Source organism: Danio rerio, chromosome 15 (genome assembly GCF_049306965.1).
Source record: "Danio rerio strain Tuebingen ecotype United States chromosome 15, GRCz12tu, whole genome shotgun sequence".
Taxonomy (NCBI): Eukaryota; Metazoa; Chordata; class Actinopteri; order Cypriniformes; family Danionidae; genus Danio; species Danio rerio.
The window spans coordinates 35,256,303-35,279,650 of NC_133190.1; the positions used below are offsets into that span (position 1 = coordinate 35,256,303).

Genomic DNA, 23,348 nt, shown 5'->3' on the forward strand with positions numbered 1-23,348 from the left:
TCTCTAACATTTAGCATAAGCAGGTCTTCGCTAATATCTCTCTTTTTCTACGCGCGCGCGCAGTTTCTCCAAAGAGCGCATATAAGACCACACAGATTACATTTCAATTTATTACAATCCTTTTTTACATTTAAGTTATTTCTTCAATGCTGTGTATGTAAATTACGTAATTTAACTACTAATTTGGTAACCATTTGAAGAATCATCTATGTCAGACTGAGGCTTGGCTGAACTGAATAAACAATCAAAAGAAAATGTTAATGCAATGCACTGTGGACAATGACAGACGTCCACCGGGGCGTAATGGATAGGTTAATTGCAATTCCAGCATGATTACAGCGGTGCGTCTGTGCCGTGACAGCGCAGCACACACAGTCGCCATGCGCAACAGTCCTCGTGTGCTCGTAGGAATACTGCTCCAAAAGTATATTCAGCGACGAATCGGTTGTGTTGATTGCATCGGCTTTATAAATGTGAGAATCAAAAGTTGCTCCGACCGACAGCAAGGTGAGTTTTTACATTTGGCTTTGTAGAACAGAATCTTTATCCAAGACTTTAAGCTGCGCGATTTGTTTTATTACATGGTGTATGTGTATGATGATTCACCTCGTTCGCTCTAGCAAAGTTTACATCTGATTCTTGATAAAACTGAAGCTGGTTTTAAGCAAAGTTTATGCTGAAATACATCGAGGCATGCGTAATTTTGAAAATATAGCCTATTGTTTTTTCCGTGCATGTTTGGATTGATTTAAACCCCTAAGTACTTCAGTTTTTCTGTTTATATTCTGTAAAACATGACCGAGAAGGTGACATGTGTGTATGTGTAATTTGAAGCATAGCCCTTTTTAGTAGTTTTGTTTTCTTTATTTAACATTAGCAAGGATTAATGTTTGTGGTTATTGCTGTATTTTATGTAAAACATGATCTATTCGGCGGTGCCAAGCCGTTTAAATTACTCCCTAATGTAAAATCCAGCTGGTCATTAGTTGATCTAAGTTGTTTGTTGGCTGTACGTCCAGTTATAACGTTCCAAAAATAATACCAACAACAATACCAATTTTATTGCTGGTTCACAATGTTCCATCACCATCCAACTGCTACCTTAGAACAGCTACTAGTTTCTCACTAGAATATTATTATAAAGCCGTCAAATTGAACATCTGCCATTCCCAGGTGTATGTGTTTGTCTTTAGGTGGCTTTAATTCTTTGCTCTCCAGCTGATGGATTGAGCCACAATGTCGCAGCTGTACTTCCGCAGAACGGATAACTCCTCGTACCGGGACCGCATTCCACTGCGGATAGTGCGCGCCGAGTCGGAGCTCTCGACGCAGGAGAAGTCCTACCTAAGCGCCGTGGAGAAGGGCGATTACGCCAGCGTGAAACTAGCGCTGGAAGAAGCGGAGATCTACTTTAAGATTAACATCAACTGCATTGATCCCCTGGGGCGCACTGCGCTGCTCATCGCCATTGAAAATGAGAACTTGGAGATCATTGAGCTGCTCCTCAGCTTCAATGTGTATGTCGGTGATGCTCTTCTCCACGCCATCCGTAAAGAGGTGGTGGGAGCTGTGGAGCTCCTGTTGAACCATAAGAAGCCCAGCGGAGAGAAACAGGTTTGTAACTGTTTGATAGTTCATAGTTTGGTAAATCACGTCTGTGTCAAACTAGCTAATATACAGTTGAAGACAGAGTTGTTAGCCCTCCTCAATTATTAGACCCCCCCCCCCCCGTTTATTTCCCCCTAAATTTCTGTTTAAAGGTGAGAAGATTTTTTTCAACATATTTTTTTAGCATAATAGTTTTAATAACTATTATTATTATTAATAATTTATTTTATCTTTTCCATGATGACAGTAGATAATATTTTACTAGATATTTTCAAGACAGTAATAATTATCTTTATGTGCAATTTAAATGCTTTTAATTAGGTTAATTCAGTTAAGTTAGGGTAATTATAATATATTAAGACTAGAAAAAAATAATATTTTCTCAAGAAGAAAAAAATATTATAGGAAATATTGTAAAAAAAAAAAAAAACTTGCTCTGTTAAACATCATTTAGGAAATACTTGAAAAAGAAAACAAAAATCACAGAAGGGCTCATAATTTGAACTTCCATTGTAAATAAAACTTTATTTAAATAGAAACAAAAAGGAGACATAAAGGGATAGTTCATCTAATAGTAACAATTTTCTGTTAATTTAGTCTTTACCTGTTAATTAACCCTCAGTCCATCCAAGATGTAATTGACTTTCTTTTTTTATATGTATATATTACTTTAAAGGAGCTAAAATAGTGGCCACTGGAAATTGCTATATACTAAAAAGAGAAATAACTTTCAATATTTTCAGAGGAAAAAAAACATACAGATAATCAAAATTAATAGGGGAGAGCGGGGCACAAAGTAACACTTTTTGGTTTTGGCCAAGTATAGAAACTAAGTAATGAGGTTAGATATACCATATTTTTTTTCCAGCAACACACAAGCCTCTCCTACAAATGAGCACTGAAAGTATGACCACCGGACCTATGGTTTCTGTGCAATGTTGCCAAAAGTGCCAGGAGTAAAAATGTTACTATTTAACCCACCTGCAGAGCAAGTTGCAATAGACAGAGGGTTAGTTGTAATACATGCTTAAAAAGGCAGGTTTCACACACTTAATTTAAATTCAGTTTACTTTAAAAAGTACATTAACACAGTACTAAGCTCAGTTTTTTTATTCTACACAGCACAACATGTTTATTTATTTATCTAGTGGATAAACACATTTGGATTTAATTGCATTATTATACAATGCATTTATTTGCATTATTAACAATAAAAATTTTATAAAAATATATATTTCTATAAAAAAAACTAGCTAGTAGTTACTGTGTTTTTTACATCTTTCAAAATGGTTCCATCTTTTAGCCTTAGAAGACGGTGATCACAACAATATAAGATTTTACTTACATACTTTCACAGATTTTTTTTAATATAAATTTTATTTAAAAAAATATTGAGTATAATAAAAAATACTTTTATTCTGCAAAAATGGTTTCTCCTGTTTCTCATCCAAATTTCGACAAATTTTTTCAATAATTGTAAAGAAAACATCTGATGACATTGTGGTGAAAACCTCGGAAGCATGCAATGGTTAACTGTAAGCAAATACCTTAAGACTCTGTTACAGTACATTTTACCCCATGCTACACTGTGCCCGCGCTCCCCTGCTGATGGCTTCTGGTGATACTTTGAGGTCTTATGAAGCAACTTTTTGGATGAAATATTCCTTTAAACCAGTCAAGTGGTTTGCTGTTTTAGCATGGTCAGGCTGGTTGTTTTGCCTGATTGGTTGGTTAACCTCCTACCCTGATCATCCAATGCTATCTAACGGCAGTTCGTAACATTTTGATTTAATGGCTAATTGAATTTGTATGATCTCATTCATATAATTTAGTGCTATTTTCTCATCTCCTAATGACTGTTTGGTTTAGGGGTGGGGTTGGGTGCCACACCTCCTTTTTAAAAGAGTCCATTTTTGTACGACTGAACGAATTGGCCACAAAACTGACAAAACACAAAATAATGATGTTTCCTCGTGAGATACAGCTGGACCATCTGATAAGTGGCCAAACACATGATTATAGTGGAAATCAGGTTGATTGTGGTTCCAAAGAAAACAAAATGTCATTAAAGGGGTGGTCCAGTGTTTATTTTTATGGCTTGGTTGTGTTTATAAGATGCAAAGCAATGTGTGCTCATGCTTCATTTGTAAAAAAAAAAACAAGTTATTCATTCATATATCTTACTTTGATTATCTACAGCTACTCAGCTAACATGAAAACGACTATCGTATTTCCTAGTTTTTCTGAAAGCCCACCCTCAAGAGGCTTTGATTGGTCAGCTAACATTATGTGTTGTGATTCGCGGATTGGCTCCATGTTACCAGGAAGCATCTCTGCTATAACATTACAGCACATCTGTCCATGTCCGTACACTGCACGGGGTGTATACTCGTAGCCTGAAGTGTTTTAGGTCGTACTTACACTAGGTACAGTTGCCTCGAACCGGGCCAAAGCACGCTTGTCCCCCCTCCTGTCTCCCCCGACGGCCCGCGCTCACACCACAAACGGGCTTCGGCACGCTTACACTGTTAGACATTTCTGTAAATTACACAGTTATTTACTGTATTTCACCCAGTGTAATACTGCAAATTCCTTTTACGGTAAATAACTGTATTTACCGTTGCATTATGGGAATTTAGTGTGACGTCGAACAACATATACAGCGATGTACTGTATTTGTAAAAATTCGTGTATTATACTGTATTTTCCACAACTGCTTCAACGCCACCTTGCGGCGATTCCACTACTCTGCACCACATTTTGCCTGAGGACCCTGAAGCAATTCTGGAGGACAATTTATTAGTGTGCCTGAAGAACATACTGGATTTAACAAACTTTACTCTGGTAAGCTGAGGCAGTGTTTCATTTTACAGAATGTTTTGTGGACGAGAATAGAACAAAGTAAAGTATAAAGTTGGCTATTATTATTTTCTCTGGCTTGGCGTTATTTCACCCATTTGAGAAATATATCATCTATTAAGATGTTACCTTTATTTAATTTATTACATTAACACTACTATTACTTTAAATAAGACTGTTTATGACTATTAGCCATTGTTCTCGTCATATCTTTTTATTTATTTACATAGGAACCGGTGTTGCAGCGGGTTTTGGTTTAGGAGGGAACCAGAGGTATGCAGACAGTTTTGGAGGACACTTAGCACGAGACAACGGTCCGGCAGAGAGTGTTTTCCCCCAGAAGAATATGAATGAAAGACCAACAAATAATCCAGGTAAAAGCGCGTCTGTCTGTGCTGACAACACTCGACATTGATTTGAGCACCTCTATTAGCATTTGTTTGCTCGGCAACATTGGCTGAAGCGATCTTAAAATGGTAATGTTAACTGTTAGCTAAACTGAGCTAAGTTTATACTGAATTGGACTCAAACTCATTTTAACATGCAACGTTTAACTTATATTGATTTATACTATATATATTAGATGTTGTGAACTTATTTTTCTCTGGTTTAGAGTAACTTATAACGTTAGCTTGAGAAAATAACATCGCGACGTAACCTTATAAGAACGTTAACGTAAATCTATAACGTTACAATATGCATAGAGGTAAAGTTGGTTTTATATTCGCACATTCGTTCATTTAGAAGACTCTATACTGTTTACCATGTTACTTTGAATATTCGATCAGAATTAGCATGCCAGTATGACTTGAAATCAACATTAACACTGTTTATTTGACCGTGAGCATGTTGTACTTTGATAGTCATTAGCTGCTAAAATGATTTTGCTATTTAGAGTTTGCAAATAATACTTTTATGAAATTAAATTATTTAGGGGGAAGTCTGAATCTGCTAATATAAAACCAATTTTACCTCTATGCATTATGCTAATAACCACCTTTTTGCTATTTATTGTTTGCTAATTATTTTTTTATCACAACTCTTGACATTTAGTTTAACATAATTGTTACCATTATATTTTTTTCTGTTTAGATATGGCACTGGCACAGCAGCAGGTTTTGTCTGAAGAAACAAACAGCATTTCAGAGGAACATCTTGATCAGCACAGCCTTATAAGACCAGTAAGCAACCAAGGTAAACAAATAAAAAAAAGTTGTGTGGAGGTTGTGGATTGTAGCATGGTATTCTTATCTGTATTTTTGGCTTTTTTATGGTCTCAATATAGAATACTGGGAGCCTGCCTGTGCAAACTGGACCTCATACAACAGTAAGTACTGTACATCTATTTGTTTCTCAATATATTAACGTTACTTTTAATACAAAATGTGTCACATGTTTAGTTGCTAGCTAAATAAAAAAATCGTTTTCCCTTTTTTATTTAACCATTTAGTAGGTTTTTTTTTCATCTTTGTTTATAATATTTTTGAGCAGATTGAGGTCTGTCATGGGTCAGACATTTCAAAATACAATAATTAGTATTGGGATACATGCATTTGTCTATGTATTAAATGTCTTTTTCCCCATTTCATGTTGCCTAAATATTTTGTAATAAATAAAATAATACAATTTTTTGTATAAATAATTCCAGAGGATGAAACAAAATGCACAGCAACAACCAGAGTGAGCCAGAAGAAGGCAGGAGAAGTAGTGAAGAGAATGACAACCATGAACAACAGTGAGTTATCCTTCTTTCACCAGCTAACTGAGAACTTGGATTAGGTGAGACACTCTCAATAGTTTTATCAGTATTCATTCAGTTTTAGTTTATTAGGGATACATAAAACAAATAGTCTAATCTGTCCTGCAGTGAATCAACCCATCACAAATGCTACAATGTTTTTGTAAAACCTTGTTAGGGAAAAAAATAAACAGGACATTCTGGTTAGTTATCTTTTAAACATGGTAGTGAGCAGGTTATGAGCAGGAGCCAGTTGCTCAGTACCAGCTGAAAACTACCCCAACCTAGCTGCCATGCTTCAAAATAATTAACCAGTATATGATTTATTTTTTTTAAACAAGCTTCTTCTATGCTTATGTTAGTCTGTTTGTCCTTATCCAGAGTTCTTCATAATCCTGGACTGGGCCAAATCCTGACCAGATGCTGTGGTGGTCATGGAGGAGTGAATCCTAAAAGACACACGTGATCAATGAGTTTCCGCATTGATCCAATGGGCCAGCCTGACCACCCACTGGTGAACTTTCAAGCCTCTGGTGCCTAGACTGCGGCCTTGCACAAGTTTGGCTAGAGGAGAACTGGTCGTGCCCAACTGAGCCTGGTATCTCTCAAGGGATTTTATTCTACACTTTCGTCAGTTGGTGAAGTTTCTTCCATGCCACTGTCGCCACTGGATCACTTGGCTACGATTGGTGGATCGGTGGATTTGCTCTTCAGTGTTTGGACTTTCAGCAGTGACATTTACTGCTTCAATTCTGAAAACTGGACTGAAGCAGCTTCAATTTACAAGAACTTCTATGTTAAGCTGCTTTGACATTATTGATCTACATTGTAAAAGTGCAATAGAAATAAAGATGAATTGCATTTGAACATGTGAATTCAGACCTTGTTGAGCATTTGACACCAGAATTAGTAATATTTTAAAGTTGGGTTGTTTCTGAGTCGGCTAATAGTTACAAATATTTATTTTTCCAACAATATGCAATTCAGAAGTGTACATTTTTATTGTACATGTATGTTCTAGTGCTTTGTGTGATTTATTTATTTTTAATGTGTTGATTTTATTGCTTAATGTAATTTTCACACATTTTCCTTAAATGCTTTAAGCATTATTAATGTTTTAAAGAATGGAATATTTTGTAATTGTGTCTGGTTTAATGTCAGTAGTACTTAGTACAATTGGGTTTTTTTTTCTCAACAATATGCAGGTCAGACACTTAAATTAGTTTTGTACATGTATGTTAATGTGCTTTGTCATTTTCAATGTTTTTTTTCTTAAAATAAAATATTTTGAATGATTGAAATGTAATGTTTTTACACATTTTTAAGCTTGTTTTAAGCATCTCCAATGTTTTAAATAAAGAGTGTTTATTTTGTTAACATTTTGTAATTGTGTCTTTTTTAGGTCTATAGTATTAAAATAATATTAATAAAATTATATTATAAAATATTTAGGACAAAATTAAAAGGTTTATAGTAGCTAACTGTTAACTTAGGTTTTACAGTAGTTAACCATTTTCAGACACTACGGTAGCATACTGTAAACGGATTTACAGTTGTATACTGTAAATCTAAAATACAGTAACTTACTGGCAACAGTGTTGCCAGTAAGTTACTGTAAAAACCCTTTGAAATGTCTAACAGTGTACGTCATCGCTGCTGCGCTGTTCAGTGAGAAGCACTCTCTCACTCAGCAGCACAGTGGAGATTTCTCTAGTTATATCGTTTCAGTTGTTTGATAAGCCGTCAAATATTTCGCCAAACAGTCCTTAGGGATGCGAGGACACGCAGTCAGATCTGCCACTTTTGGCGCTCATAAACAATCATAATGCTCTCGTGCTGCAGGAATGAGGAGGTCTGCTGAAGGCACACAGCTGTCGTGCAGTGAGGGGTTTGCGTCTTTAATAAACTACGGCAGTTTGCGATCACTGAACAGTAAGAATTCTTAATAAATCCATATGAAACAGTCCCTTAAAAGTCACGTCTCGCTTTCAGTTTCGGACTTTGGCGCGTTTTGCACTCACACACAAGCGTACCGCGCCAAAGCCCAAGTGAACCGGGCTCAGGCACACCTCTTCCAACCGGGCCAGGGCCGGCCAAGTGAACCGTGCTTGAGCCAGATTCAGCGCACTCACACTTCTCAAAAGATCCGGGAAACGGGCCTGGGCACGGTACGGATGGCATAGTGTGAGTAGGCCCTAAGACATCATTTACCTGGATGTATTTTTTTGTAGTCCCCAAACTTTGTTCGCTGTAGGCTTTGCTAAGCTAACTTTGTAAAAGCCAATGTGGACCTTTGCATTGAACTTTGAGCGTGTTACATTCAGAGATGTTAATTATGTTCACACAGCTACATTACACAGGAAGCAAACTGTAAAATATGATAACGTAGAAGACCACCTCTTTAAAATTAAAGACTGAAAATAATTTTGAATGGGTAGTTCACTTAACAAAATGTAAATAAAAATGAAACATAAAAATGAAGTTACAGAAGCACAAATTGAGACAGTTGTGTCCCTCAGTTAGAAAATATAACACTTGGTAACACTTTATTTTGATGGTCCCTATTGCACATTTTGTTGACCAAATGTTGCATTGTAATTACATGCCAATTACTTCTCATTTGAGTATTAGTAGACTGTCTGCTTTAGGCGTGGGACGATAACCGTTTTCAAGAAATACCACGGTTTTAAAACATTTTCTGTTAAACTGTTTCTACGGAATATGTAAGATTTTATAATTTTTTTTTTTACTTTTTTTTTTTTTTTTTTTTTTTTTGCGAAGGCAGGATCTCAGTATCACAGATAGATGACGTCAAACTCCGAAGGTGATTTCTGTCATGTTTGGTGCATCTACATTGTCGTTCAGTCTGACTTTATGACAGCTGAGATCTTACAGTGTGATATGGGAGCCATGCTCATGCAGTCTGACATGCTGCAGTCGATCAGGATTTTTTTAAAAATCACACTTTACACTATACCCTAACTCCAACCTTACTACTTATAATCTAATGAGAATTAGTTCTCATGTACAGTAGAGGCAATGTAGCTTAAATTCAACAAAATGTGTTAAAGGGACCATGAAAATAAAGTGATTCCTAACACTCTAATAAGAAAAACAACATTCAAAATCAACACAAATAGGATAACACATTGACAAATTGTTTTTAAAAATGACATTATTATAAATAATCTTTGCAATTTGTAAATGTCACTTAGACGGTTGGAATTGTGAGGCTTTTATGCGCTCAGCTGCCAATAACAAACTGCACAGCACAGTAAATTGCCAAGTTAAGGAGATGCAAGCATCTGCTAAATTAAGCAATTAGTGTTATTATCATTGTGTGCAATTTAATTGGTTGTCATCTGACAAATAACATTAAATGAATTCATTTGTGGCAAAACAGTTTTCTCAGTCACACTACTTGTGATGTCAATGATACAAGATACAGGAAGTGTTTTCTGCTCCGTGTTAAAGGTTAATAAGCTTATGTATTTTGCTTTCCTAACTGCAAGATAATATGAATAACAGCATGCTATTATTTGAATTTTGCATTGTTTTGCCCTGCTATCTGTGACCCCAAACAGACCTGTGTTCATTATTAGTCTTAAAACAGCACATGCAAAACCTAGAAACCTGTCCAGCAGATCTGAATTCAGATGTTCTCTGCATTATTAAACCAGAGAAGCTTCCCTGAGCACAAAATCCTTCAAAACATCCGTTATCAACGTCTTGTAAACAACCTGGTATTGAATTGGAGATAGAAGTGCTTTTTACGAGAGCTGAAAGGAATTAAGTCTTCATTTGCAGGCACTGAATTGTATGCCCGCTTCATCTCAAAGGAAAAAACAGAATGCTATAAACAGTTCTGTTCAGACATTACTGTAATAATTACTGTTGTTTTTAAGCCGTTTGCTTCGAAGTGAAGCAACCTTTGCTTTTTCACCAACTAAATATCGCTGAACTTGGGCCTTGTTTGTTTGCTCCCTTTTAAACTTTGATGTAATTTTCATTTACTGGCTAAAAATAGACTGGATCCTGCTGTGCTGATTCACAGAAATGATGGCATGGTTGCTGTATTCACAAACCCGAACAGCTGCACATCTGAGCTTTCTTTCCCCAGTCCCCGAACGCCTTTTCTTTTCCTCTGTTTCTTCCTGTCTGTGTCTATTAATGTCACGTTTGTCAAACTTTTTGATATGCTAATGACTGAATCAGCATGTCTAAAGACCACAAGAGGGCGAGTGAGTACACAGGAACAGGTTGTTTGCTTTGATTTTCTAAACTATGATTCTGCTGATGATAACACGCCTCTTTTCATGTCTTGTGCTTTTTATCACGTCAGCGAGTTCTTTACAGAAATGAGGATTTGTGGAAAAATTACTTAAGTTCACTGGCTGTTATGTGGACAGAAAATAAGTAGGATAACATTAGGGTGAGTTCAGGACAATTGAAATTCACACTATTGTTTTGTTCTTAAAGTTCCAGTGAAATCAACGGTTTTTATATAGTATCAGTATAGTCTTAAGCAATGTGTGAAATACACATTGACTTTTTTCGGTTATAGCTTGGTAATAGGCTTCAGTGAATCAAATTCTTGAATGTGTTCAAAGTTATTGATAAAATGTATACGTTTTCAGTGTTTTGAGATATTTAGTGACAATTTTAGAGGTTACTGTTGGTCAAACTATACAACTTATGTGTCTATTTTTTTCTTTTTTATGCTACATGCAGATATAAACACTTATTTTACAAGAGACATTATTAAATGATGTTTCCTAGCATTGATTGGCGCATTATACATCCACAATGGTATAAACTGTGATAGGTGGGTCAAATATATATTTATATTGTACATTTTTTATTATTAATAGGTAGATGTATAGATTGGAGAAAGCTTTTTCTTGCTATTAATGGGCTGACCCCACCATACATCTTGTTTTGATGTCAATTGTCAGTTATCAAAAGTTGATTTGGGCGGGCAATCTCGCACCCTGGTCTTATAGGATATCTATATAGGATAGGATATCTATATCTAGTTTGCTCTAAACAGTGACAATTTACATTCAATAAAAATAAATATCAGTATGTCCCTTCTGCCTAAATAGATCAGTATTTATATATATATATATATATATATATATATATATATATATATATATATATATATATATATATATATATATATATATATATATATATATATATATATATATAAACAGTTTTTTTACATAAGTTTAAAATCAAATCTTTTGACCAATCAAATGCTCCATAGTATCTGAGCAGTTGATTCAAGGTGCTTCTCATTTTGCATTTGATGAACTTGAGTTCAACCACTCTCATTGGCAAAGCTGAGAGAGATACAATTGGCTGTTTTTTTTATTCTATGCCCCACATTGCCTGTCTGCTGTTTCAGTTAAAATTCTGAATAAAAAAGTTACTTATTCAAAGCACTTCATGGGACCTTTTTATTTTTCAGTTTTACATGGCACTTGACAATAAAGAGCTTAAATGTGGGGCAAAAGATTTTAGATTGAATCATACTGCTAAATAAAACATTTATTAAATGCATAACACAAGTAAAACAGGAAACTGATGCATTAAAATGATACATTTAAAAAAAAATGAATTTAATATTAGTATATTTACTGTATACTTTGCTCATTTGTGTCAAAACAAACTCCACATAATAATAAAACATAATAAAACATAATAATAAAACATTTATTAAATGCATAACACAAGTAAAACAGGAAACTGATGCATTAAAATGATGCATTTAAAAAAAATGAATTTAATATTAGTATATTTACTGTATACTTTGCTCATTTGTGTCAAAACAAACTCCACAAGGTGTCAGAGTATGTTTTCATAGACACAAATAATATAGTTAAGACAATACTCTGATTAAGAGTCTACCGTGTAAACAGTGATTTTTTTTTTTTTTTTTTGATGAGCTTAATCTAGAAAAAAACTAAAGTCGTAATTGAACTAAACAGAGATTTGATCAGGACATTTGAAGTATGCCGATTTTAGTTTCATTACTGAAGTGCAGTACAGACATGTAAACACTGAAATCAAACTATTGCCATCGTGTAGGATTTTCGACGCATTTTGTGACAGGATAGTCCATACACACACGGCTATTTGACACTATTCTCTGTAAGTAGGTATTACCAAGTAAGTACTATCAAGTAAGTAAAGGACTACAGACACCTGCATCACTAAAAAACGTGCGTTATCAAATTCCATTAAAACAACACTCTTCCATTAGTTTAAATTCACATCCAATACCTCGTTTGTTACAAGGGGGCTCGCATGAAATGTTCCTGAATCAAAGTGAAAGTGCTAAACTGCAGTTAAAGTTGACAAATTAAAAATGAAACACCTGAAATTACATGAAACTCCAGAGGAATCATGGATAGCGTAATGATGCATTGACAATAATCAAATTATGTGTTGTAACATGTAAAACAGGATCTTAAAAAAAATTTAAAAAATCACGTAAACGCCTTAATAATTTTATTGTCTTATTCAGATTAAGGAAAAAAAATGGTTTGATTACTGATGTCCATGTAAACATAGTCAATGTTTTCATGTCTATAGAGAGCACTTTCGTACTGCATAATGAGATCCTGAATGAATGAGATCCTGAAGAAGAAACAAAGACAATCTTGCTGTCTTGGGTTTTGCAGATAACCAATTGATAATTGTTTATTAGTGCAGAATAATTGGCAAAACCAATCGATCAGCTTACTTCTGTCAAGATGAAACGAGTGCAGTGGCTTAATTGAAAAACCTGAACATTGCATCAAATTCTTGTAAAAGCACTGCTGCTGTTGTTTTCATTCTTGTTTATCCTTGTTGTCTGTGTCTGCATGCTTTGCCAATTCTTCAAAGCTTACACGTCTGTAACGAAATCTGATTTATTTCCAAATAATGCCTCATCCGTGACACAATATCTGCATTTCCATTACTTCTCAAATTGCACAAATTGAAGATGTCAATAGAAAATATGCCTAATGGAAATGTCAATTTTGCCAAGAAACAACTTTTTTTTTGCCATAAACACAACATATCAATGTCACCTTCGATTAAATATATGACTGTGAAAATGCAAAAATCATGATTTTTGCTATGACTTAACTAAAGAGGAAAAAAAATATCCACATAACATTGATTTTTGGAAACATTTCATTATGCAGATGCTTTATCAATCAAAATATTGCTAACCTTTTATACAAAGTTATAATGGAAACCAAGCTACTGGTTAACCCTACTGGCTCAGTCTACTGCTACAGTAGCCACACCCCAGCCTCGTAGTGTATGTGTGTATGTCCTGGTCCTCCAGGTTGGGGGTTGAGCGTTGTGCTAAAGACCAACCTCGTAAAAATTAGATGTTATAAAAACTCAAGATGATGTGGCTAAATATCAACTTTGATATAAACAGCCCTGGGAGTAAATAAGTGTATTAACATTGTATAATTTAATGAAATACAGCAGGTTGCTGTAAATGCAGAAATGTCTGCCATATTTGTATTGGGAAAATTCTGGCAATCACAGCTACTATACGTGTTTATTTATTTTTTGTAAATTTGACTGAATGTTTTTTTTTTTGTGTGTATTTTAGTCAAGCTTTTTTTCCATACACTTGAATTGAAAACTGATATTGAATTAACCATTTTATTGTTATTCTTGTCTGAACTAAACTAATTAGCTAAATTTCCAGCCTATCTTGTGAGAAAATTGATATTATATTTATTGTATTGACAAAAAAATTGCATATTTGTACAATTTCAAATGATTTCAAATTCACAAAAACGTATAATTAAAAAAAAAAAAAAAGAGTCATGCCCCCAAACCTCACCCCTAAGCCATCACTGGAGGATGAGTAAATCATCCTAAAACAAACGAATGATATCACACAAATTCATACAAATTAGCCAAGGAGTCAAAAAAAGTTTATATTTACTTAATCTTAGAATCATTTTACATGAATGGAGCTTTATTCATTCATTTTCTTTTCAGCTTAGTTCCTTGATTAATCTAGGGTCACCACAGAATGAACCACCAACTTATCCAGCATATATTTTATGCGGCGGATGCTATCATACACTATGTTAACATGATGCATGAACGGCCAATTTAGATTATTCAATTCACCTATAGCACATGTCTTTGGACTTGTGGGGGACCCGAAGGAAACCCACGCATACACGGGGAGAACATGCAAACACCAAACAGAAATGCCAACTAACCCAGCCGGGGCCACATTGATGCCCTGAATACAGCTTCATCCAAAGTAAAACTCTGTTGTTTGAAGATTAGTCAAGCTCAGTCTGTTTCATATTGTCATCCAGGATTAATTCCATAAAGCATCATTTCCAGTTATTTTCAGGTTGAAAAAAATTGCACTTCTCGTTTGTGAGTAGGTTGTAATTCTCAGATCAGGTGTCAGTAAAAACTGCAAGGTGGCTCTCTTTCTTTAGCATTTCAGATTAAAAAAGCAATAACAACAACAACATGTCCCTCAGAGTTGTTGGAGATGTGTGTAATGAATCATGGAAATGGCTTCTCTTCACTTATTAAACACAAAGCTGACTTGTTCTGTCAGCTCACCGACATTGAGTCAAGCCCTTCATTTCTGCCAATTCTTTCCCCTTCACCTCTCCAGTCTATTGTGGTTAAGGATGAGCTTCAAAGCATCATATCGCAGCAGAAGATAATCAGTATGGCTGCCAGCCCGAGCATGTCTCTCCAAGCAGAGCCTTCATTATCTTCCTCAAATAGTCAAGCTTTTGCTGTTGTCACCGTGGGCTCGGAGCTCATGTGAAAAGAATGGAGATATCAGTGGAAATGTGCTAATCACCCCCTACCTTCAAATCGCACCTTCTCTTCTCAGTGTGGCTTTAATTCGTAAACTCTCGACTCATTTTTTCTCACTTCATCCTTCCTCGCTCGTTATTCTTTCTCACTTTTAATCACTTTTTTTGGGTACATGCTGGATGGTTTTCTCTCTTTCTCTCTGTCTCTCGCTGTTTTTTTCTTCAGCCATCTCCCCCCAAATGTGGTGTGATCACAGTATCCAGTCTTCACATTGCAGTGTATATCTTGCGATCAGCTAGTTTAAGCTGATTTGAAACTTACACAAAGGATTAGGTATTATTCAAGTCAGTTTTTTTAAGGAGTAATTTTTTAAACAGGTTTTCAATGTCCTAGTTTTTAAATTAAGGGGGTAGTGCACCCCAAAAAAAAAAAAAATTTTAACCTTCTTTCTACTGTCAGAAAAAAATAAATAAAGAGACAGTTCATTTCAGGGTCATTCTAAACCTTCATTATTTTTCTGTTGAAAACAAAATGTAATGTGTATTTATATAGCGTATTTATTGTGTATGGCCGTACACCCAAAGCACTTCACCTTCATGAGGGGGTCTCTCCACACCACCACCAGTGTGCAGCATCCACTTGGATGATGTGACTGCAGCCACAGAACAACAGCGCCAGTGCACTCACCACACACTAGCTATAGGTGGAGGAATAGTGATAGAGCGAATTTGGTGGATGAGGATGATTGGGAGGTCGTAAAGTGTAAGGACCAATGGAGGAATATTGGCCAGGACACCAAGGTTTCACCCCTACTCTTTACAAGAAGTGTCATGGGATTTTTAATGACCGCAGAAAGTCAGGACCTCGGTTTAGCATCTCATCTGAAAAACGGCACTCACTGTGTAGTGTCCCCTTCACAATACTGGGGCATTTGGACCTACACAGACTGCAGGTTGAGCGCCCCCTGCTTGCCTCACTAACATCGTTTTCTCAAGTGGTCTCCCATCCAGGTACTGACCTGACACAGCCCTACTTCAGTGAGAAACCAGTCTTATGCTGTGTTCACACCAGACGCGGAACGCACGGATAAATTGCGATATTCGTGCGTAAATAGCCGCATGAACCTTTGAGTTTACTCGCTTCATTCGCGTGTCAAACCCCGCTTTATTCGCGTGTCAAATTCACTTCAGAACAGACGCGTATTCGTGTGATGGGCAGGGCTTCTGTCTGCCCGAAGACTCTAGCTTCATAGCTAAATGGCTAACATGGATTTTATTAAGAAAATAACAGTGTTTATGTGCTTTATGAAGACTGAAAAACAGCGTCGATACGTTTAGGGCCGTGTCTGAGTCCACTACATTCTTTCAGAGGTGCATCCAGCTCTGTGAGCTTTCAGCGGTGCTTCTGACTGAGCCAAGCCGAGTTTGATGAACTGTTGTCGGTGAAGGCTGGAGGATTTCCCTCGGAACACCGACAACAGGTTCTACGTCACAATCACGCCCAAACAAGAGCAAGCTTCTGATTGGTTAAAGCAGCGCGAATGTACGCTGAAGTTCAGATTTTCGAATTCGAGAGATGTTAAACGCGCAAAACGCTCAATTCGCCAAAATTCGCCCCTCAATTGCGCCATTCGTGCAATTTGCGTCATTCGCGTTGCGCCATTCGCGTGTATCGCGCCGCAGGATGTCTATTCGCGTGTTTGCATTGACTTAACATGTAAATCCCTGTGCCGCGTCTGGTGTGAACGCAGCATTAAGGTCAAAGGAGATCATCAGAATAATGTTAGTTTGAAGTGTTATATTGTTTCTAGTGGTCCTGTACAGTACAAAAACATAGGAAGAAACTCCTAGTACTTTATAATTTAACAGATTTATTTCTATATCTTATTATTGATTTTTTTTACAATTATGTTTAGGGGTTTCTCACCTTAAATTGAGATAGGACAGTGGAGGTTACGGACAGGAAAGTATTGAGAGCAGAGAAAGGGAAAGGATCGGCAGAGAACCTCGAGCTGTGAATCGAACTTGGGTCACCGTGAGCACCATGGTGGTGTATGCCAGTGCGCTTAACCACTAGGCTATTGGCGTCAACTCTATATCTTATTTCTAATACAATATATGGTTTCAAACTACAAAAATATGAAAGGCACTTGTTAAATTGCAGAGTTGCAAAAGTCTACAGTGCATATGCATTTGACAGTAATTACACAGTAATTACACAGTAATTACACAGTAAATTACACAGTATTTAACTGTAATGTGAACTGTATTTTACTGTAGGACAGTTGCACTGTATATTACTGTATTTTAAAATCACAATGTGAAAATTACTGTATATTTAACAGTAAAGTTACACAATGCTGTATATACATATAGAGTCAGATAAATTGTTCTCATTCATTCATTTTCTTTTCGGCTTATTCTCTTTATTAATCTGGGGTTGCCACAGTGGAATTAACCACCAACTTATCCAGCATATGTTTTTACGCAGCGGATGCCCTTCCAGCCGCAACCCATCACTGGGAAACCCATACACACTCATTTGCATGCATACATACACCATGGACAATTTAGCCTACCCAATTCACCTGTACCGCATGTCTTGACTGTAAGGGAAACCGGAGCACCCAGAGGAAACCCATGCAAACACAGGAAGAACATGCCAACTCCACAAAGAAACGCCAACTGACCCAGTTGAGGCTCAAATCAGCGACCTTCTTGCTGTGTGGCGACAGCACTACCCACTGTGCCACTGCGTTGCCTCATAAATGGTGCTGTAGATCTAAATGCAGTGTTTTTGCTATAATTAACAGAAGGTCACTGTATATTCTTCAGGAAATTGTTAATAGTGTATATACAGTTTCCATAATGTAACCCATAAAAAATGGAAACTGGCTGTTATTTAAAGGATATTTTTAGTATTTTAGGTATTGGCAATGGCTACTGTTTTCTGAAATGTTTCAAAATATATTATTTTGTGTTTGACAGAAAACAGAAGCTCATGAAGGTTTTGAACCAATTGAGGGTGAATCAACAATGAAATTTTTGTACATTTTTTAATTAACTATCCTTTTTTTAATTCTCTGTTTTCTGTATCTGGCATGTACTGGATTTATGTCCTATGAAAAGTCATGTGCAATTTAAAATTTATGCAATTTGTAATCTTTTGCTCATTGAATGTTGTATTGACTATTGAGGTTTGACTTTTGGCTTTTTATGGGATTTTATGCAAGCTTGTAATTCTGGCTTGGGTTAGATTTTTTTAAATTTTGCTGTTGTACATCTTGTAGCATTTCCCAGTACCGGGTTGCGGCTGAAAGGGCAACTGCTATGTAAAACATATGCTGGAATAGTTAGCGGTGACGACCCCTTATAAATAGAGGACTAAGCCGAAGAAAAACTAATGAATGAATATCTTGAAGTGCTTTGAGTTCGTATTATTGTGCTATTATTAATTAATATTATTATTGGCCGTTGTGGTGGCACAGTGGGTAGCACAATCGCCTCTCAAGAAGAAGCTCACTGGTTCGACCCTCAGCTGGGTCAGTTATCATTTCTGTGTGGAGTTTGCATGTTTTCCCCGTATCTGCGTGCATGAGTTTCCTCAGGGTGCTCCGGTTTCCCCCACAGTCCAATATAGGTGAATTGGGTAATCTAAATTGGCCGTAGTGATTGAGTGTGTATGGATTTTTCCTAGTGATGGGTTGAAGTTGGAAGGGCATCTGCTGTGTAAAACATATGCTGGGTAAGTTGGCAGTTCATTCGGCTGTGCTGACCCCAGATTAATAAAGGAAATAAGCCGAAAAGAAAATGAATTATTATTATTATGAAGGGTCAAATCTGATTTTGTATTTCCAGTTGGTACTGAATTGCATCAGATTAACATTAGCAACATTCTTCAAATTATCCCACATCTTTTGTGTCCTGCTTAAAATGAAACAGACACTTATCGTGATAAACACAAATTGCACATTTTATCAAAGTGTCAGTTCTTTCAATGAACAATTGCTGTGTGACAATAAAACAGTCCAGACATTTCAAGCTGAGTTTAATGCTAACAGCAGGAACAATAGAGGATTTTCAATCAGTCTGAAAAGTGATTCACCCACCATGTTTCCTCCATGTGGTGTCTGTCTGTTCACAAGTCACGACTAACAGATGAAGATAAAAATACTGAAAGCAAGACTGGACCTCCTTTCCATTCTTGTTTATGGAAAATGGCTACAACCTTATGGGTGTATGTCAAAAGTCATCAAACTGACTGCATGCAAATATATACATCTCTGCTGACTTATGATGGTCTAAAGTGATGAATGTGTATTGTGTGATACCAACATTTGTATAAATTACTCATCCTAATGTCATTTCAGTCCCCTGAGACCTTCGTTTAACTTTGGAAAACAAATTAAGATGTATTAGATAAACATTACAGCTCTCTGACCCTCTTTGGACAGAAACGGAGGGTTAAAGTCTACAAAAGTAACCAAAACATTCCATATTAGATAAGGCAATATGAAATTGTACATGTAATAAACATGCAGCCTGATCTAATGCTGAAGATAGATGAACAAAGTCATTTTTACAGATTTATTTGGAACACAGAAGTGTTCATGGAGCTTCATATGATTACAATTGAACCACTGAAGTCACATAGAATCTTTTGACAATGCTCTTTTCTGGATTTTGAACATCTCGTGAACATTGCTATCTGAGGATGAGAAAGCTGTAGGATTTTTAGGGTCTCAGTGTATTGAAATGAAATGGAGGTGAGTAATTATTTACAGAAGTTTCATTTTTGGGTAAACTAATCCTGTAACACACTTGCTGGAGTGATTGACATCTGTAGTTTTAAAGTTTTCATTTTCATATGGAAAAGAAGGGCTTCTGGTTAGATTTCTGTCTGGTTTATTAGGAAAATAGATGATTTAATCCACAATTTGAGTGCTGAATGTATTTCATGGTTAGCATTAAGGATTAATGATTCATTTGTAGCATTTTAGGACATTGTGTATCTTGTTCTTAATGACCTATTTTACTCCTTTTACAAGATGTAAGATAAGCCTTTGGTGTCTCCAGAATGTGTCTGTAAAGTTTCAGCTAAAAATACCATCAAATAATTTATTATAGCCTCCAGAATATGCCCATTTTGGTGTCTGAGGACTAGTGATGGATTGTTTTTGAATGATTCATTCATTTTTATTGAATCTTTAGTATGATTTAGTAGTAGAATGATGAGTCATCTCAGGGAGTTATTCGTTCATTCGCGCATTCGCACATTTGTGCTTGTGAAGATTAGTTTCTTTTTCAAGTCTTCTATTGGGTTTGAGTCATTTTACATTACCTGAAAGACAGAAGCCAATCATATGCAGTCAGAGACGGAAAAAGATTTGATCTGTTCATCTCTCGAGTCCTCGGTTTGAGTCATTCATTCATCACGTGGAAGACAGAAGCCAATCATATGCATTTAGAGCGGAAAAAGATTTGATTTGTTCATTACTCGAGTCCTCGGGTTTGAGTCATCTCTTTACATGCTGTCACAACATGAACGAACGACTCAAAAACCAGAAGACTCGTAAGGTGAACTAATCATGGCTCCTTTCGGCTCAGACTGTGTGCATTAGTTAACCTTATATGACATTGTCTATGTGAGGTGAATGAACAACTCAAATTTCAAGACCTTTCAGAGGAGGAGAACTGACATAATCATAGACAAAAGATCCATGTTAAAATATTATAAAAAATATTTTTATTTTATTCAAAAATAAATTATTATTTTCTTATAGCATTTTAGTTATGACTTGTTCAATAATATTTTGGCAAATTGAACAAAATTAACGAAATGACTTAAAAAATGATTTGTTCACCTCACTGGTCCGAGTCAGTAAAGTGATCCAAACTTCCCATCACTACTGAGGACAATGTAGCTGTTTTTGTGGCCTGTAGCTTTAAATGCAAATGAGCTGCTTCTCCCACCCACTGTTCCCATGTGCGTGTCTGCTTCTCCTGCGTTCTATCAGTTCAAGAGTTCACACTTAGCTGATGATTGATAATAAGCTAGTTTGGCATGCTGTCCCGGGAGAGAGCTCCGAGCTCAAAAGATCCTCGAGGGCAAGAGGGGAGTTTGACTCGGGTATATCTCGAGAACCCCCACCCCCCCTTCCTGCAGCGTAAGGATTGCTAAGGTGATGTGTTGCAGACAGAATTGAATTTGGTGCTAATTTGGTTTAGTCAATTTACTTAGTCTCATGTTTTTGGGAGTGTGGGAGGAAACCGGAGGACCCGGGGAAAACCCACGCAAGCACGGGGAGAACATGAACTCCTCGCAAAATGCTGACCGGTTGGGTGGATACCCAAGTCGGAGGCATTTTTTGCTGTGAGGCCGCAGTGCTAGCCACTGGGCCGCCGTGCTGCCCTGTAGAAAAGAGGAGGAGAAGGGGTGGAAGGGGGGATTCTTCAAAACGAAGATGACTAAAGGTAGGGCATTTGGTTATTTATACTGCAACCCGGGCTCATTGTGGAAACGTAGCCCCGCGGACGTTTCTGCGGACCGCGATTTACGTCCCGGGAGGTACGTATTCGAGCGTTTTTTGTTTTCGCGGATCCACGAGAGGCCGCTGTGTGCACTTTTCGCGTCACGGGCGCCTCCCGGGAGCGTGCGCCATTCGCGCCCACGCCGTTCTCGCGCGAAAAGCCACCGGATCGAGCAACGGTTCGCAAAAGCCGTCCAGAAACAAAAAAAAAAGCAAAAGCCCTCGTTTTCGATTGCGACCGCGTTTTCGGATCCCGCTGCATTCTCGCCCTTATTTTTCGGATTCCGTTTTTCGTCTTACCTGATTTCCGGAACCTGCTGTTCCCCGGACTCGATCCCGGTCGTCGTCCACCGCGGCCGGCTCCTCCTCCTCCGGGGCCTTCGCTCCACCGACGTAAGGCTGTGAGCTAAGCGGACAAACTGATTGCATCAGGAAAGCCCTCCAGTCGGAGGCGAGCCGTCGGCCGGCGAGCGCGAAGAGGAGGGGCGGAGCGGCGCCACACCGCCCCGCAGCGTTCGCTCGAAAAAAACTAAACGCGGCCTTTACGTACCTCCGGCCACGTAAATCGCGGTCTGCAGAAAGGTCCGCGGGGCTACGTTTCCAGAATGAGCTTGGGTTGTTATACTGGGTTAGGAATAGCCTGATTGGTGGTTCGTTCATTAGCTTGACTCGGGGCCAGCCGTGTCAATCATAAGCACGTGATCCTCTTGAAATTAGTTTATGAATAAACTTCACATAAACAGCAGTCAGTGATAGAGACAGACACGGTTGAAGCTTAAATCTAGCTCATTAGTCAAAAATACCAAGTTTATTTCATGTATTTGTGGTGGGATCTATTCAAGCCTTTCTGAAATGATGAGTCTCACACAAATGCCATGTGAAATACATACATATATATATATATATATATATATATATATATATATATATATATATATATATATATATATATATATATATATATATATATATAAATACACAGTTCTGCCCAAACAGCTTACAAAAGTTGATTTTCATCATAGGTGCCCTTTAAAGGCATAGTTCACCCAAAAAGTGTGACTTTTATCATTCTTCTTCTGATGTTAAACACAAAAAAATATATTCTGAATACTGTTAGAAAAAAAAAGTGATTGACATCCATTTTAGGAACAAATAAATACTATTTAAGTCAATGGCATTTTGTGTTCAACAAGTGGACTATTAGTAAATAATGACAGAATAAAAAAACTTTGGTGAATTATCCTAATGATTTTCTTATAGACTTCCCCCCAGAATTCAGATTCAACCAGGTCACTGTATTTTCTTCTCTATTGGACCCAAATAAAACGTTCTGTCCTTGCTGATGAAAAGCAGTTCTTCGGTATTGTGCTTCCACCGGCGTCATTTATTAGAGGTATTGTTGTTTGTTGTTGTGGCCAATTTTAGATTTGCTCCTCATATTGCTTTGCCTGGGAAAGCTCAATCTTATATGCCTGCAAAATCTTTTCCATTTACAACTGGGTCAGTATTATGCTTTTCAGGCAAAAAAAAAAAAACCTTGCCAAACTCCAGACAGGATTTTATACGGTTTTTCTCTGCTACTTCAGCTCTGTAGCTTCAAAGTGATCATATGCCTCTCTGTAGCCTCTTTCCCAAGTGTTTTTCCTGTGTGTTCAGAGGATTTTCAGGAAAAGACAATGTCTGGGTGATTTGATGTAGTTTTCATTTCATTATAACCGATCCTGCAGTGGACAGTCCTGTTGTTTTTATCATTGTTATTAATTGATGAATTTGGATTCCTCTCTCGTTTGA

General features: G+C 36.9%; 1 protein-coding gene across 2 annotated transcripts in view; it reads left to right on the forward strand.

Moving 5' to 3' along the window:
- The first annotated feature begins 373 nt into the window (after positions 1–373).
- The window catches only part of trpc4b (transient receptor potential cation channel, subfamily C, member 4b), a 57,812-nt gene continuing 34,837 nt past the window's right edge, over positions 374–23,348 (forward strand). The window contains exons 1-2 of one of the 2 annotated variants that reach the window (XM_009291786.5): positions 374–507; positions 1,194–1,614. In XM_009291786.5, the coding sequence (XP_009290061.1) occupies positions 1,237–1,614 (378 nt within the window). In that variant the 5' untranslated portion in view covers positions 374–507; positions 1,194–1,236. 2 annotated transcript variants of the gene reach the window in all.